This window comes from Triticum dicoccoides, chromosome 6A, assembly GCF_002162155.2.
Source record: "Triticum dicoccoides isolate Atlit2015 ecotype Zavitan chromosome 6A, WEW_v2.0, whole genome shotgun sequence".
Lineage (NCBI taxonomy): Eukaryota > Viridiplantae > Streptophyta > Magnoliopsida > Poales > Poaceae > Triticum > Triticum dicoccoides.
The window spans coordinates 534,787,702-534,804,296 of record NC_041390.1 but is presented as its reverse complement, the minus strand read 5'-3'; the positions used below and the strand labels follow the sequence as shown (position 1 = coordinate 534,804,296).

The 16,595-nt window shown below is 48.0% G+C and overlaps 2 protein-coding genes across 4 annotated transcripts; one reads left to right on the top strand and one right to left on the bottom strand.

Moving 5' to 3' along the window:
• Window positions 1-2,479: 2,479 nt before the first annotated feature.
• LOC119317736 (LRR receptor kinase SERL2-like) lies at window positions 2,480-15,522 on the top strand. Of its 3 annotated transcripts, none has more exons than XM_037592234.1 (12): window positions 2,480-2,716; window positions 5,909-6,088; window positions 12,276-12,408; window positions 12,528-12,599; window positions 12,746-12,889; window positions 13,044-13,115; window positions 13,209-13,268; window positions 13,386-13,483; window positions 13,588-13,737; window positions 13,837-14,178; window positions 14,475-14,854; window positions 14,953-15,522. In XM_037592234.1, the coding sequence occupies exons 3-12, from the start codon at window positions 12,287-12,289 to the stop codon at window positions 15,271-15,273; spliced, it is 1,761 nt and encodes a 586-aa protein (XP_037448131.1). In that variant the 5' UTR covers window positions 2,480-2,716; window positions 5,909-6,088; window positions 12,276-12,286; the 3' UTR covers window positions 15,274-15,522. The 3 variants fall into 3 exon arrangements, with proteins under 3 accessions (XP_037448131.1, XP_037448130.1, XP_037448129.1); XM_037592233.1 differs by having other exon boundaries at window positions 5,906-6,088; XM_037592232.1 differs by lacking the exons at window positions 2,480-2,716; window positions 5,909-6,088 and adding an exon at window positions 11,103-12,054.
• Window positions 8,889-9,884, bottom strand: LOC119317738. The gene has a single exon (XM_037592235.1). It carries the CDS (start codon window positions 9,870-9,872, stop codon window positions 8,904-8,906), a length of 969 nt encoding a protein of 322 aa, XP_037448132.1. The 5' UTR covers window positions 9,873-9,884; the 3' UTR covers window positions 8,889-8,903.
• Window positions 15,523-16,595: the final 1,073 nt, after the last annotated feature.

Sequence of the window (16,595 nt, the reverse complement as noted above, 5' to 3'; positions counted from 1 at the left end):
GTCAGAGACCATCAACCTTGATGGTCCTGACAAGGATGGTGATCATGTTTCCAGTGCTTGATAGGAAGAGGAAGAGGGGAGCCTTGATGAAGGACGAGCTGACCGTCTTCACCAGCATGACTCAAGGCGTGAAGGAGGTCGCCACCGCCATCAGGGAGAGCAAGCCGGTGGACGTCCACCTTGAACTCTACATCATCGTCATGGACCAAGGCGGCTTCATCCCAGAGGCTCTCATGGCGGCTCTCAGCCACCTGCTGGACAACAAAGCCCAGGGGGTTGGGTTGTTGCCATGGGAGACGCCCATAGAGTGCTCTGGCTGAGGGCCTTGCAGGGCAAGCACTACTGCTAGTGTTGTTTCTGCTGGTGGTGACGGCGTGCATGATTCTCGACGGCGATGGCGATGTGATGACAACGACGATGTACATTTTGTGGTAGCTAGGGCTTGATAAACTCTTGATGTTGGCATGTATATTTCAATGAGGTGGTATATTAACCCCTCACGCCGATGGCGAACTTGCGGTGGTAGGACACCACCCTCTTTTGAATGTGGTGGTAGGATGACACCATAGTAGTGATAGGATGAACTTGCTATGCCATATGATCATGAATGCTTACTCATGTTTCATGTCTAGTGTTCTCATTGGCCATTGCTTGTTGCTTGGTCTGTTGCTCTTCTGCAATGCTAGAAAAAGTGACATGTGGTGTTCCACGTGAGGGTTTCAGGGGTTTACAGTTCATGGGAAGCATACAATACACAAGCGTCAGGTTACAACAACAACTGCCATAGAGGGTTTAAGACAAGGCATGCAGCAGAGGATTTACTCCAAGGCCGTGCTCAAGCAGGCATGCAATGTTGAACTTGGAATTGCGGATCTACACTTTGGGCCGAAGAACTTCATCATCTTCGTCCAGTTCGTCATGGTTGTAGTATTGTTTTGTTGATGTGATTGGTGTGATGGTTTCTAAGGTGTAGTAGCGGGTAAGCTCACCATGAAGGGTACAAAGTGACTACACCTCTATACTCATATGCAACCAAACACCGTGCGCCAGTATAAGCACAGCCTATGCGAGCAAGCAAACACGGTGCATAGAGGTGTTACTACGATGCAGGCAGCCAAATAACATGCAGATCTATATAGATCCTAAAGGGATCTTCAGTTTGGATGGAACACCAAAAATACAAACAAAGTTATAGCAAAATAAAGAGAGCTCGCTTTAGATTCAGAGTTGTCTGCACGGACAAATGTAAATTGGTTTGGGTTTGGGGCAGGGCCGGCCCTAGCATCTCGGAGGCCCTAGTGCGAAGATGGTACAATGGGCCCTACAGTCACACCTTACGTCTCCATGTTCGCTTCGCTGATGCACGTCGCAGCCGCAAGTCCGTTCAAACTATCCATATGACACAACAGTAATTTTAAACAAATATTTCATGATCTATCTAGAAATAGCAATTTGAAATTCGAACAAAAACACAAACACCTTCCATACAAGAACAGTAGAGAACTGTCACAAGATAAACCCCAGCAACATCTAATCGCCATGTGGTAATGTGGTGATGGTCGATCATCTTTAACATGAAACAATTACTTGTGTGAGAATTTCATGCAAGAGAATCGTCACATAATTCGCAATAAACAAGAAAAGAAGGACAATCCATAGGATGAACAATTTACCTGTGGACCGGTGCTGGTGTCAACGCCTTAGCGGCAAGCCGAATGTGGTGCATCTTCAGCTCGTCGCCGGTGCCAAGGAGGTCACCACGAGGGCCTTGTCGCCGTGGGTACTTACAGGAGAACCTATCTACTATTCGATCTACTACTAGTATAAAACTCACCGGAAAATAAATTAAAGAGATGATATAACTGAAAATCTATTCATGAGCGTCGCTTGGGGCCCAGCTCCTGGGAACTTGGTGCAATTAATTGGGAGAGGGAGAAGATTGGACGGGAAGAAGAACGAACCGGTGGCGCTGTCTCACACAAAACGAAGCAATTAGGATTAATTCTCATGGCTGGCTCCATCGTCTTTATTGGGCTGCGAATGCTACCTTATTTTACTTTTTCCTTCAAATGTATCAATACATGTGCACAGAGAGTATGGTGGGCCCCTGGACATGTTGGGCCCTAGGCGGCTGCACTCCTCGCCATGGCTTAGGGCCGGCCCTGGTTTGGGGTTGGCACTTTTTGGCCCTCATCTGAGGCGCTGGAACACACGACACGGCGCACGTCTATGGAAACGGAGCTGCTAAAAATCAGTCGACTGAGACTTCACGAAGTCTCAGTCGACTGGTGAGCCGTCCGATCCGTTTGTTGCTTGTAGATTCAGGCTGGGTCATTTTTGTGCCTTTTTTCGGCCTGTCTAAGGCGCGGTGGGCTCGGACTAGTCAGTTCGCCTTTTTCTACGTCGAAGCGCGGCCGAGGGTGAGCGTTTTGCTCTTTCGTGGGCTGGGTTTTTTTGTTTGTCTGTTTCTATCTTGATTTTTTTTCTCGGTCCGCTTTCTTCTTTTTGACGTTTGTTACAGGGGAGGGGAAGCGGCCACCGGTGGTAAATTAGAGGAGGGGAAGCTGCAGTCATTCGTCTCTATCCATTCCCCTCTCCCCCCCTTCTCTCTCTATCACTTTTTACCTCTGTCAAAATCTGAAGATCTCTGCAGCAAACGAAGGAATTGCTGTGCTGCTCAACGTCCAACGAGAGTATGGGGGACGCTGCTGATGGAGTAAGTGCTAACCCCCTCTTTTTCTTCCATCTTTGTTTTTCCATTTGACTTGTTGGACGAGAGTAGTAGATCTGAGGGAGTTTTGGGTTCCATTTTCTTGTTTTTGTTGGGCGAGAGCAGTAGACCTGATTTGAAGCATAGAATCGATCCTTTTTTTATTCAAGCAGTGATATGTAGAGTGTCCTCTTTTTTGTATGTGTTGAGGATTATTACTGACCCAGACCACCTCATTTTTTGTTACTGAACCCAAACCCAACCCCCCTGAAATCAGTAGCATGTTTTTGTGAAATCAGTAGAATGGTTGAGGATTCCTTTTTTGTTTGTGGAATACAGTGGCTCAGTCTGTTGTTTTTGTTATTTTTTAGATTGTTTAATGAAACCCCTACTTATTTTACTGGAATCAAGAGAGATACTTACTGAATCTATCATAGGGGAGTGGGTATCTTCTTTTGTTTTTTCAGATTTTGTTATGGGACCCTATTCTTAATCAGTAGCATGTATGTGAAATTACTGAACCCCACCCCCCTCATATATATCACTGAACCCAAACCCATCAAAATGAGTAGAATTTTTGTGAAATCAGTAGTATGTTTTGATTATTTTTTTGTTGAATGGAGTGGCTTAGTCTGTTGTTTTAGTTTTAGTTTTTTAGATTTTAATGAAACCCTATTTTTGTTTACTAGAAAAAATAGAGATAATTTACTGAATCTATCAATAGAGAGTGTGGTATCCTTAATTATTTTGTTTTTTCAGATTTTTCATATGGAACCCTTTTTTATTAATGAGTAGCATGTTTTTTGAAATCTTTCCCCTGTAATAAGAGAAAGATTTGTTACTGAATATGTCACTAGGTAGGAGGGGGCATGTTCATTTGTTTTTGTCATATTTCTGGCTGAAACTGTATTAATCAATAGCATGTTCAAAACTCTCTTGTTTTTCTGGAATATAAGAGAATGATTACTAGATTGAAGCATAGAATCTGAGGGCATATTTTTTGTCCAAATTTTTTTATTGATTGAAATGTTTGTGTGCCTAATTCAGTAGATATGAGGGGATCTTTTTGATTCGGATTAAGTTCAGAGTACTTGTCTTCTAACTTGGTCGCAATTGTGGGGATCTTTGTTTTTGTCGGAGGGGGCGGCGTCGAGAGAGAGAGAGGAGCCTAGTTGCATGCTCAACTTTAGGCATGCAACTGCATGTCTTATAACTTGGTTGCAACTCGAGTTTTCATTTTTGTTGTACCAGTAGAGGGGCCAGTTGCATGTCCCACAAAGGCACGCAACTACATATCTTCTAACTTGGTCGTAACTGGGAACCTTTGATTTGTCGGAGGGGCGGCGTTGAGAGAGAGGGGGACAGTTGCATGGCCCACACTAGGCACGCAACTGCATGTCTTTTCCCAACATGGTCGCAATTGCATGTCTTATAACTTGGTCGCAACTCGAGTTTCATTTTTTTGCTAGATGAGGAGAGGGGCCAGTTGCATGTCCCATACTAGGACACGAAAAAGCATATCTTCTTACTTGGTCGCAACTGGGGGACCTTTGTTTTTGTCGGACGGGGTAGCGTCGAGAGAGATAGGCCCAGTTGCATGTCCCACAACAGGCACACAATTGCATGTCTTCTAACTTGGTCGCAATTGGGTGGGCCTTTGTTTTTTGTCGGAGGGGGCGGCGTTGAGAGAGAGGGGCCAGTTGCATGTCCCACATAGGCACGCAACTGCATCTATTGTAACATGATCGCAACTAGGGACCTTTGATTTGTCGGAGGGGCGGTGTCGAGAGAGAGGGGGCCAGTCGCACGCCCCACACTAGGCACGCAATTGCATGTCTCCCAGCATGGTCGCAACTGCATGTCTTATAACTTGGTTGCAACTCGGTTTCAATTTTTGTTGTACGGGGAGAGGCACCAATTACTTGTCCCACAACAGGCACACAACTGCATGTCTTCTAACTTGGTCGCAACTGGGGACATTTGTTTTGTCGGAGGAGGCGGCGTCGAGAGAGGGGGGCCAGTTGCATGTCTTATAACTTGGTCGCTACTCGGCTTCCATTTTTCTTGTACGGGGAAAGGGGCCAGTTGCATGTCCCATAATAGGACATGCAACCGCAGTCTTCTAACTTTGTCGCAACCAGGGACCTTTGTTTTGTCGGAGGAGGCAACATCGAGAGAGAGGGGGCCAGTTGCATGTCCCACACTAGGCACGCAACTGCATGTCTTCTAACTTGGTCGCAACTGGGGACCTTTATTTTGTTGGAGGAAGAGGCGTCGAGAGAGAGAGAGAGGGCCAGTTGCATGTCCCACACTAGACACACAATTGCATGTCTTCTAATTCCGGCATGGTCGCAATTGCATGTCTTATAACTTGGTCGCAACTCGACTTCCATTTTTTTGTTGTACGGGGAGAGGGGCCAGTTGCATGTCCCACACTAGGCACGCAACCGCATGGGTTCTAACTTGGTCATAATTGGGGACCTTTATTTTGTCGGAGGGGGCTAGTTGCATGTCCCGCACTAGGCACATAATTGCATGTCTTCTAACTTGGTCGCAATTGGGGGGCCTTTGTTTTTGTCGGAAGGGGCGGCGTTGAGAGAGATGGGGCCAGTTGCATGTCCCACTACAGGCACGCAACTGCATGTCTTCTAACTTGGACGCAATTGGGGGACCTTTGTTTTGTCGTAGGAGGCGGCGTCGAGAGAGGGCCCCGTGTTGAGTGATGCCAACAAATGGTGCAAATTGGCATATTGTAACAGTTCGTCTTGTATGTCGTGCCAAAACTCAAACAATCACCATATAACTGATACACTTTTATCGAGTAGCCATCCGCCCAGGATAAGCACAACACCTTGTTGATGTCCTCATCAGCAACTTTGAATGCATAGTAGAAATTTGTGTATAACACAAGCTGGAAGCTGCAGAGTTTTATAGATGGCCATGGTTATAACATATCAGAATAGAAGATGCATAAGCAATCATCAAAGTTTCACCTGTTCTTGTTGTCCTGTTTTTATAACACAAGCATCAGTGAAGTTTGTGTTTTTGATAAAAGGAACTAAAATTGTCTGATGATTTGTGCTAGTGGCTATAATGTTTGTCCAATTCATATCCTTAGTTTTTTCTGCCTTTTTTTTTGTTTTTTAGTCCCCTTGTTCACAACACTAATGTCACATATACATTTTGTGAATACAGCAGCACACGAGCACTGACACGGATGAGAAAGGAAGTGACCCTGAAAATAAAACAGACAACTAAAATGCAGAAGGCAAAGAGCGATGTCTTGGAGATCCAGCGTTAGAAGAGAAAGGATATCATGAAGAAATCACTGACACAGAAGCATGAGAGGGTTCGCTTTTTGAAGAAGTTGCTACAATGGTTAGTAACCTTTTTCTATAAATATTCATGATTTTTTTAGTTTTATTTAGTTGAAACAGTGGGTTAACTAGGTAACACAGGATGTTAACTAGCTGTGTCGCCGTGTCTCCATACTCATGCTAAAGTTTAAACTAGCTAATACATGAACTTTTGTTAACTAGCTACTTAATGCAGGGAAGTTAACCAGCCGTGTCAACATGTCTATGTATTCTTGTTGAAACTAGGAAGAGGAGCATCTGCAAGCTGCTAGTCAACTTTAGTACTAAAATACATCTATAAGTTGCTCTGATCAATTCCATGAACAATGGACAGCACGGTTCTGTTTAGCTAGCTCTGAACAGCAACTCCCCTCCTCGTATGTACATTCATAATTTTTTTGTATCGATATTGGTTGGGCCTGGCCTCCAACTTTTTTGTTCAATAACTTTTTTCGAATGTGTGTACAAACAAACAAACAAATCATAACCCAGCCCATCCCAAAGTAGCAAACAAACAAACAGGAAAACGAAAATAAGCCCAGTTTCTAGCCGGATACAACCTAGCAGTACAAGAGCTAGTAAACAGGTCTAATCTACACGTCAGCCGACTGAGACCTAGACAGATCCCTATGGAAATAGCTGTGGCACGGACACATGGAAATAGCTTTCGGGCTATCATGCTTGGAAGTTTGTGTCAAATGAAGGACAAAATCTGGATAAAGGCTCTCGAATTCCAGCGAATCTTATTCTGTACATACATACATACATACATACATACATACCATGCAATCATCTACTAGCCGGACACCTGTCTGCTCCGGTTACATCAGCCATTGTCATCATCATCAGAAACCAAAACAACCTCAAATCACAAAGGGACTGTATTTTTCCGCTCTACGGGGCAAGAAAGCGCAAACGGAACCAAATTAGGCCGGCAGGCTTACATGAAAAGACGGGGAGCGGAGGCGGGAGAGCCTAGTGCCAAGCATGTGCAGCGAGCCAAAGGCACGCCCCTCGAGCTTCCCAACTGCTACAGTACTACAGTAGTAGTACCACCACAAACTAAAACCCCATTTGTGTACCACACCACCCATCCCTGTTCCGGCCAAACATGCTACTACTACCGGTGGATTTGGGACGCTAATGCGTGGACAAACCCGAAGGTGCACAGATTCTCTCGGGATAGCCACGCTCTCGCCTCGCTGATGCCCGAGTAAGGCCAGTTCTTTTGGGCGATTCTCCCAGAATCGCCCCCTCCCTAGCTTCTTTCAGAATCACCACTTCATATATTTTTTACAATCCTATTTAGTTAAGGTCTAATTATCTAGGATTGTAAAAAATATATAGAATGGTGATTCTGGAAGAAGCTGGGGAGGGGGACGATTCTGGGAGAATCGCCGAAAAGAACTGGCCCTAAGACACCGGCATAAGGCCTCTTGGTCGCCTGGTCACGTGTACTTTGGGGCTAAAATTAAAAGGGGTTACTGAAGCTGCCTGCGTTTGGCGTAGCGTGATGAGAGGTGAGCTCGACTCTCAGAGACCTTGATGGTTCCCTGCCATACAAGTTAGGACAAAAAGAAATACAGTATATGTTGAGAGATGTACTTATAGCACATCAAGGCGCCTTGTTTGAGCCTTTGTCATGCACGATCCGTCGACATCTTGGCGAGATCAAAGCGGCTCCAAAAATGGCCCGTCGACGCTGACAGTTTGCGTGACGTCTTGGCTGTGCAACTGGGGCTTCGGTGGTGGTCAAAGGCAACCGCTTTGTACCGCCCGGTGATGGACGATCACACATTTCACACTCACTCACACACACACACAAGATGAGCAGCAGCATCTTTGGCTGATGGGCTTGGTCGCCCTAGCTAGCCCAGTCAAACACAGTATGTGTGCATGCAGGATGATGACATTAGCAACGGCAGTGGATGCACTGAGATTCATAGCGTGGGGACTGTGGGCGCAAAGATCTTCTGCTACTGTACTGTTCTGTACAGCCTGAGCATGTAGCAGTGCTGGCTAGCCGGGCAGATGTGAGTGTACGTCGTATATTCACACAGATACGTCTTCTTTCTTTCTTTTTGTTTGTTTATTATGTGTGTGCCCTGACCTTAAAATATGGCTGGTGTGCTAATTGTCTTGGTTGCCACTAAGTGCCATCATTCAGATCAGACGGCAAGGAAAATGTAATAAATATCAAAAGCTCATCTCCGAAAAAGCGGAAAGCCGATCATGCGGACCTGAGGAAAACACAGATTTGGACAGGCATTATGATCCCATGCCCCCTTGCTCCGAGCTTTATCGGACACGCTTAATTTATTCCGCTAGTGCGTGCATCCAGAGCTTCGAGGGGGCAAGCTGTGTCTGAAATTACCCAATAATTATGCCGCCTTTTTTCTCTGTTTAAGGGTGGCATCTCATGAGTGTTCATAGTCATAGGGATAAGCCGAGGTAATAGCACCCCAGGTACCCTAACTTGTACACAATGTGATGATCTAGTCCCAAAGTTGCAAAACTAGACCAACACATACCCCAACTTGCATCCAATGTGATGATTTAGTCCCAGGCCAATCAGAGCTCGCCAATTGGCTGGGCCGGTCAGCGCTGGCAGTTTTGCACAAAACCCCCTGCTGTTTCTCTGATTCAACCCGGAGTTACCCCCCACCTGAATTAAATCTGTCACACGCTCAGCGTTGGCCGGAACCGCACCCGGCGCCGGCGAGAGCTTCCAGCTGCAACCCGGGTGAAAAGCCGGCGTGACGAGGGGCACAAAAAAGATGCGCCCTTTGTTGTGCTGTTTCCGTAGGTTGCAAGTGGGGAAGAAGGAGCGGCGAGCGTTAAATCGACGGGACGGCACGGCACGGCTGTGTGGGCGGGTCCGGTGGAATTGGTGCGAGGAACGGAGGAGAAGGCTGTGGCTTGGGTCGAAATCGACGGAGACGAGTCCTCCAAGGCTCCAACTGAGCGGAGCGGGAGGAGAGGAGCTGGATTTGGTTGCCGTAGCGGCGATGGGGATGGCCGGCGAAGAACAAGCCCCACCTCCAAGCGCGAGCGCTTGCACGCACGCATGGTGCTCTGCTCCTTGTACTCCAAAGGCGAGAGAGGGCACCTCCGAAGGCGAAGGCTGCGACGAGATGGAGGGGAGCGCGCGACACCCGGCACCGGCAGGCACCATTGTTGAAGGAGCGCTTAATGCATCGTGAGGAAGAGAAAAGAAACAGAGAGCAGAGAGCAGAGCTTGGTCGTCTCTTGTCCCCTTGCCATCTCTGCTGGATCCCCGCCCCACCCAACCAGCGCCGTCCGTCGGCCAGCGGAAGATGATTTCTTATGCACCAGACGTCGTGGATGGCCGGCCGGCCGACCGGGGTCAAGTAAAGTGGCCTATGTTGGCACCGGAGACGGGAGGGAGAGGAGGATGGCGCGTCGGTTGGTGTTGAGATTCGGCCTGAGCACAAGAGCGGCGGCGAGGGATTTCTGCAGGGAGCGGAGGATGGTGGTCGTGCGCGCGAGATTGGGGTGGCCGGAACCGCGATGCCCTGGATGCCGACGGTGGCGCACTTGGAGGTGGCGCCGCTGTAGCCCATCACGGTGAGGATGGTGACGTAGAGGAAGAGGAAGGTGGCCATGAACTCGGCGATGCCGGCGCGGTAGAAGGACCAGGACTTGAGCTCGCCGGGCTCGAACAGCGGCGCCGGCGGGGGCTCCTTGTAGTCCTTGTCCTCGGACCCCTGCGCCGCCGTGCCGATGGGCTGACGCTCCGAGTACTTGTTCGCCCCGAGCCGCACGTCCTCCTCCTTGCCCTCCATCGCTGCTGCAGGACCGGACGTGAAGTGGATTCCTCTGACAGATTTAATTCAGGTGGGGGTAACTACGGGTTGAATCAGGGAAACAGCAGGGGGTTTTGTGCAAAACTGCCAGCGCTGACCGGCCCAGCCACTTGGCAGCCAATTGGCGAGCTCTGATTGGCCTGGGACTAAATCATCACATTGGATGCAAGTTGGGGTATGTGTTGGTCTAGTTTTGCAACTTTGGGACTAGATCATCACATTGTGTGCAAGTTAGGGTACCTGGGGTGCTATTACCTCGGATAAGCCCGGAGATGGTCTTTTGATGGCCCCGTATACGTACGTTTGTGCAGTCTTTCTACTATAGCACACGTACACGGGGCATACACAAAACACAAGGAAAAGCGGGCGGGAAAAGGGGAGAGAGGAAAAGGTGTGGTGTAGGGGGAGGGGGAGGGGGGGCAAAGGCAGCACAGCAAGGCAAGGCAAAGCAAAGCAAAGGCAAAGCACCCCTCATTTCACTGAAAAGAGAGGTCACGTCTTTCGTGCTCGTGCTAGCTAGACTGCAATGATTTCTGGCCCCGAGGAGGGAGGGGGTATGGGCATGGCCATTTGATTTCTGGCCAGGCCTCCCTCCCTGCCGTCCCTGTGGAGAGAGAGAGAGAGAGGTGGCGCATCATCAGAATAGGTCACCATCCCCCTAAACATCACCCCAAATCTTCTGAATTGGTTGCCTCAGGCACAGCTTGTACTCCACCACACATCAGTACATACACATACATGCCATGCTTGCTTCTGAATCACAAGTACCATGCGATGCATGACATGACAAGGCCTAGCAAGTAGTATGGGCGGGCTGCCATGGATTCCATATCATATTCGAGCCGCGAGGAAAATACCTGCCATTTGCCCGGGAAAAAAGCTTTGCCTCCACCACCGGGTGCCTCCGCAGCCATCCATCCATCCATCGATCTATCCTGTGGAGTACTCCTTCCTCTCCTACATGGCACTGTTCATATGATGCCGCCTACTGATTTGATACGAACTGAGCTGATGTGCGCGAAGCACCACCCAGCCACCCAGGAGGGACGCTCGCCTTCTACAGTAGACGACAGCGCCACCGGATGACGGCTTGCGTTGTGTTTATCTTCCCGGCTGTCACTGGGATTTCACTCGCTTTTACCACCACCTAATCTGATCCTCGATTGATTGATTCTCCATCCGTAATGCATGGTGACCAAGGTTCCCTTGTCCATTTGCTGCACACACTTCAGGCAGGCCGGGCGGGAGGGAGGCGCTTCCTCCCTGTCATCTTCCGGGCCTTCCTCCGGCCAAAGATACTTTTGATCCCTTGTTTATTCCCCCCAATGGAATTGGCGCGCTGACACACGCCTCCCGAGCCCCTTGTCCAGCCGCGGAATTCTTTTGCCGCAAGAATCCCTCAAAGGTGTTGGCCGCCGGCCGTGGTGGTCTGTGACAGTCAGTCGTGGCGCAGTACAACCACGCTCTCCTCCGATAAAGCTAATGCCTTTCTCGGATGGGATCAATACTAATCTGCTCCTTTTAGGGTAGGATTAGCCTAGGCCACTCGAGTTAGCAGCCCACTCTCACTGTTTTTCACAAGTACTAGCTTGGGTTTTCACACAGGCCCCGAGAGAGAAGGCCAGGCCATAAAAGGGTGGAAAAGAAGAATTTTCTCGCCTCCTCCCTTTGCCTTGCTCCGATATTGAGGTCCCTCCAATATTCTACTCCTACTCCGACGAGCGAGCGAGCAGGGGCCAGGCGGCAGGCATGTCTGCCCCCTCCCTCCCTCCCCTGCTTTTGTACCTTTGCTTGGAGCCAGAGCGCAGGCATCTTCCTTTGTGTCATTTGCTGCTGACAACACATCAGAGGTGAGTGAGGTGAGGTGAGAGGCATCCCTCCCTCCCTGCCCACTGCCGCTGCCACTGGCAACTTCACTCGACTGCTTGTGCGAGAAGAAAGGCTGCGAGCGCGCTTCCTTTCCTTGGCCTCACCCTCGCCCTTTGCTTGCCTGCTTCCATGTTTGAACACACACCAGCCAGCAGCTCCTAGCCAGAGAGAGAGAGACCTTCCCTGCCAATGGAGGCGGTTCCCCTGCTGCTGCTGCTGCTCCTCTTCTCCTCCCCTCTCGCGCCGGCGCCGGCCAACGGCCTCCTCTCGCCCAAGGGCGTCAACTATGAAGGTTAGTTGATGATGCTCCTTCCTCAAATCAAGAGCCCCATTAGTTATTCTCCTCTTCTTTTTTTTTTGGTTTTCTTGCATTGGAGCTCGCCACCTTGTTTTGTTTGTATTGGATTCTTCTCCCGGACCAAGAACTACTGGCTCTTCTTCCTTTGTTTGTTCCTCTTGCGCTGGCGACTGGTGTGTGACACACTGGCAATCTCTCTTCTGTTCTACTTGCAGTGCAAGCTCTCATGACGATCAAGAACTACCTCAAGGATCCCCATGGCGTGCTCAAGAACTGGGACCAGGACTCGGTGGATCCTTGCAGCTGGACCATGGTCACCTGCTCCCAGGAAAACCTCGTCACCGGCCTGTAAGTTTCCTGTCGCGGCTAGGCCATGGTTCCATAACATAGCAATCATTTCCGTCGCAAGTTTTCCTTTGGATCCTAACCCTTTGTCATCTCTCTCCCGTTTCAATTTGTTCTCTCAGGGAAGCCCCAAGCCAGAACCTCTCTGGCCTGCTCTCCCCGAGCATAGGCAATCTGACCAATCTCGAGATAGTGTGAGTTTCTCCTGCCATCATTAGCCTTGCAAACCACTACTGTATGTCTGTTCCTTTTTCTCTTGAGAACACATGGGAGTATGCTTCTTTTGGGCTGGAAGAGATCTTCCTTACCTTTTCTTCTCTCCCTCTTCTCTTGTTCACAGCCTGCTGCAGAACAACAACATCAATGGCCGAATCCCGGCAGAGATTGGCAGGCTCACGAAGCTTAGGACGCTTGATCTCTCCAGCAACCACTTCTCCGGCGAAATCCCCGGCTCCGTGAGCCGCCTCAGGGACCTCCAGTACTTGTGAGTGCCCTTCTCTTCTACTGTGCCACTGCCAGCCATGAATGAATGATAGAATACTCTGAAGGTTTCCCAATCATGGCCTGTTGTTCCAACATGAGCCATGATACATGCCAGTGGCTCTTCTCATTGTTTGCATTGTGCTGCCTGCTAACAGGAGGCTCAACAACAACACCTTGTCCGGCGCATTCCCTTCGTCGTCGGCTAATCTGTCGCACCTTGTTTTCTTGTGAGTATCCTCTGCTTGTTTTGCTGTTATTATGTGGTTGTGTACTGCTCTGTGGTGCTCTGCTCACTGTCAGACGGACTTCCCAATTCTCAGGGATCTGTCCTACAATAATCTGAGCGGTCCAGTTCCAGGGTCTTTGGCAAGGACATTCAAGTAAGGCCGCAGTACTGCTGTGTCATTTTATCTTTGACCAAAGTACCATCTCCAGTGGAGACATGTTTACCATAAATAAGACTGACCTTATGGGAAAATTAATTGGTTTTCTTGCAGCATAGTAGGGAATCCACTGATCTGCGGAGCAGCTACAGAACAAGATTGTTATGGAACTTTGCCCATGCCGATGTCCTACAGCCTGAATAACACACAAGGTTTGCTCAGTCAGTCGATCTCATCCATCGATGATTAATTTCTACCCTGCACTGATATCATATAGATGGTAAGTGTTGTAATAACAACTCTTTTTACAAAAAAGGTACCATACTGCCAGCAAAATCTAAGAGCCACAAAGCCGCAATTGCATTTGGTTCTACGATAGGCTGCATCAGCATCCTTTTCCTAGTTACGGGATTGCTGTTCTGGTGGAGGCATAGGAAAAATCGGCAGATTCTTTTCGATGTCGATGGTAAGTAAAAAGTCTAAAATTACTCACCGAGCTGATAATGGCCAGATGCTTGTTTTGCTTGGGTGGAATCAGTTACTGAGCGTGTTGGTTATTTTGCAGACCAGCACATCGAGAACGTAAACCTTGAAAACCTGAAGAGGTTTCAGTTCAGAGAGCTCCAGGCTGCAACAGAGAACTTCAGCAACAAGAACATGATAGGAAAAGGCGGTTTTGGAAATGTTTACCGAGGGAAGCTCCCAGATGGAACTATAGTAGCAGTCAAGAGGCTGAAAGATGGAAATGCCGCAGGCGGGGAATTGCAATTTCAGACTGAAGTCGAGATGATCAGCTTGGCAGTGCACCGGAATCTCCTTAGGCTCTGCGGGTTCTGCATGACTGCAACCGAGAGGCTACTGATCTATCCATACATGTCCAATGGAAGTGTTGCATCACGCCTGAAAGGTAAAACACATCAGAATTTCAGGATGGTTGTTTCTTAAAACATAAATCTGAATAATCACAAGCTAGTGACATAGCCACCATTCATCAACAGATATAAGTTGGTCTTGAAGGATTATTTTTTTCTGAGTAACTGACATTCTGCCAATGCTCGTTCGAAACTTCAACTTGAAAAAATGATTACAGAAAGATTTGCATTTGATTCTCACATTATATTTCTTCTCCTTTGGGCATAGCTTTAGAACAAAGAATCCCACATGACCAGATATTAAATTTCGTTCTTACATAACCAATTACAGGGAAGCCACCACTGAACTGGATCACCAGAAAGGGAATAGCCCTCGGTGCAGCAAGAGGCCTACTATACCTGCACGAGCAGTGTGATCCCAAGATCATCCACAGGGATGTAAAGGCAGCAAATGTACTGCTCGATGACTTCTGTGAAGCAATTGTTGGAGATTTTGGGCTTGCCAAGCTCCTGGATCACCGTGACTCGCATGTCACCACAGCTGTGAGGGGAACTGTAGGCCACATTGCCCCAGAGTACCTCTCCACGGGCCAGTCATCTGAGAAAACTGATGTCTTCGGCTTCGGGATCCTGCTGCTAGAACTGATCACCGGGCAGACTGCACTTGAGTTTGGAAAGTCATCAAATCAGAAGGGAGCCATGCTTGACTGGGTAAGATCATTGTCATACTCATATGGTACAGTGTGGTTTCATGCATATGATCTCATCATACTAGAGGTCTTACTTATATGGCATTGGCTTCTATTCAGGTGAAGAAGATGCACCAGGAGAAGAAGCTCGACGTGCTTGTCGACAAGGGACTCGGAAGCAGTTACGACCACATTGAGCTAGAGGAGATGGTGCAGGTGGCGCTGCTGTGCACCCAGTATCTCCCCGGTCACAGGCCAAAGATGTCGGAGGTGGTCAGGATGCTCGAAGGTGACGGGCTCGCAGAGCGGTGGGAGGCGTCGCAGCGTACTGACTCGCACAAGTTCAAGGTGCCTGACTTCACCTTCGGGCGTTGCTACTCCGACCTGACAGACGACTCGTCGTTGCTGGTGCAAGCAGTTGAGCTCTCTGGACCGAGATGATAACACGACAGAGAGTTGAAGAAGGAAACATCATCAGTTGTTTCCAGCAGGACCTGTACAGCAAAACCTGCTTAAAATGGCAAACAACATAATGTAGCCAACATCTAATGATGCATTCTGTCAGGAAGTGGAGCACATCTCAGATGAACTGTACAAAGAAGAAGGGCACAACCTAGTTATCTAGGCATGGTATATTTTACATTAACAGATTCTGTAAACTGTTGGTACAATAAAGATGACAGAGCAATATTTTTTGAGATGCAAGTTTTGGTCCCTTTTCCCCCTTTTGTAAAATTGTTGCCATTGGATTGCAACAACCTGGCAGTGTCATGTTGTCTTCAACTGATAGAGGTCCAAACTCTAGTATACTTATTTCCTTTGTACTCCCTCCGTTCCTAAATATTTGTCTTTTTAGAGATTTCAAATGGACTACCACATACGGATGTATATAGACTTGTTGAAATCTCTAGAAAGACAAATATTTAGGAACGGAGGGAGTAACTTATAATCTAGCAAATCTTTGTCAAGAAAGTAGTGAACATGCTATGTGCATTTCCATCTCAATGCAACTGACATCATAACTTGATGGCAAAGATCTGCATTAATTTCTCTAGAAAAGAAGATCTGCATCAAATACAGCAGCAAACAAAAGAACAGGCATGAAACAACCACAGCAAATGGAATGAGGCTCTTGAGTGATTTTATGTTCCACCAGCATTGTCAGTGATATTGCCATGTTGACTTCTTGACAAACTCCACAGAGTCAACCCAGCATTGGACCATATTTCCTCGCTCAGCCACTGTATGATAGTGCAGGAATGTGGCTCGGGTGCAAGCTATTTTAATTCATATAGCTGGAATTTTGTGGATAGGTTTGGTTTGCGTTACCAGAAGGCCGTTCCAGGGCAAAGAGCTTCCAGTTTTTATTTGATGTGTTAATTCTATGTGGGGCACGGCTAAATAGCAGTCGCCCGTTAGAAAAGAGCAGTACGGTCACTTGAAGGACAGAACGAGCAGGCGACACGCTCCAACCTGGTTTTCCCCCCCTTTTTTTCTCCCTTCCGTTTCCAATCGACAGAGGCATCGTCATCTCCGGGGCATCAAACATGAAAAATCTTGGACTTTCAGAAAAGAGGATTTTCAGAATTTTAGGTCAACGTTCAAACATTTTGTTCAAACTTTTGCAAAGAAGACTTCCACAATTTTTTGGTGAAACTTATAGAAAGTGGACTTCCACAAAAAAAACTTTTCAAAAACGGACTTCCACAAATTTTTGGGTGAACTCTCGGAAACACACACACAAAACTTTCATAACATCAGAA

Bases quoted from the DNA above. Each gene is read 5' to 3' on its own strand.
- LOC119317736 (XM_037592232.1), top strand. From the start codon at position 11,952: ATGGAGGCGGTTCCCCTGCTGCTGCTGCTGCTCCTCTTCTCCTCCCCT. The intron at 12,055-12,275 runs GTTAGTTGATGA...TTCTACTTGCAG, and splicing joins CAAGGGCGTCAACTATGAAG to TGCAAGCTCTCATGACGATC. The intron at 13,116-13,208 runs GTGAGTATCCTC...CCCAATTCTCAG, and splicing joins CTGTCGCACCTTGTTTTCTT to GGATCTGTCCTACAATAATC.
- LOC119317738 (XM_037592235.1), bottom strand. From the start codon at position 9,872: ATGGAGGGCAAGGAGGAGGACGTGCGGCTCGGGGCGAACAAGTACTCG.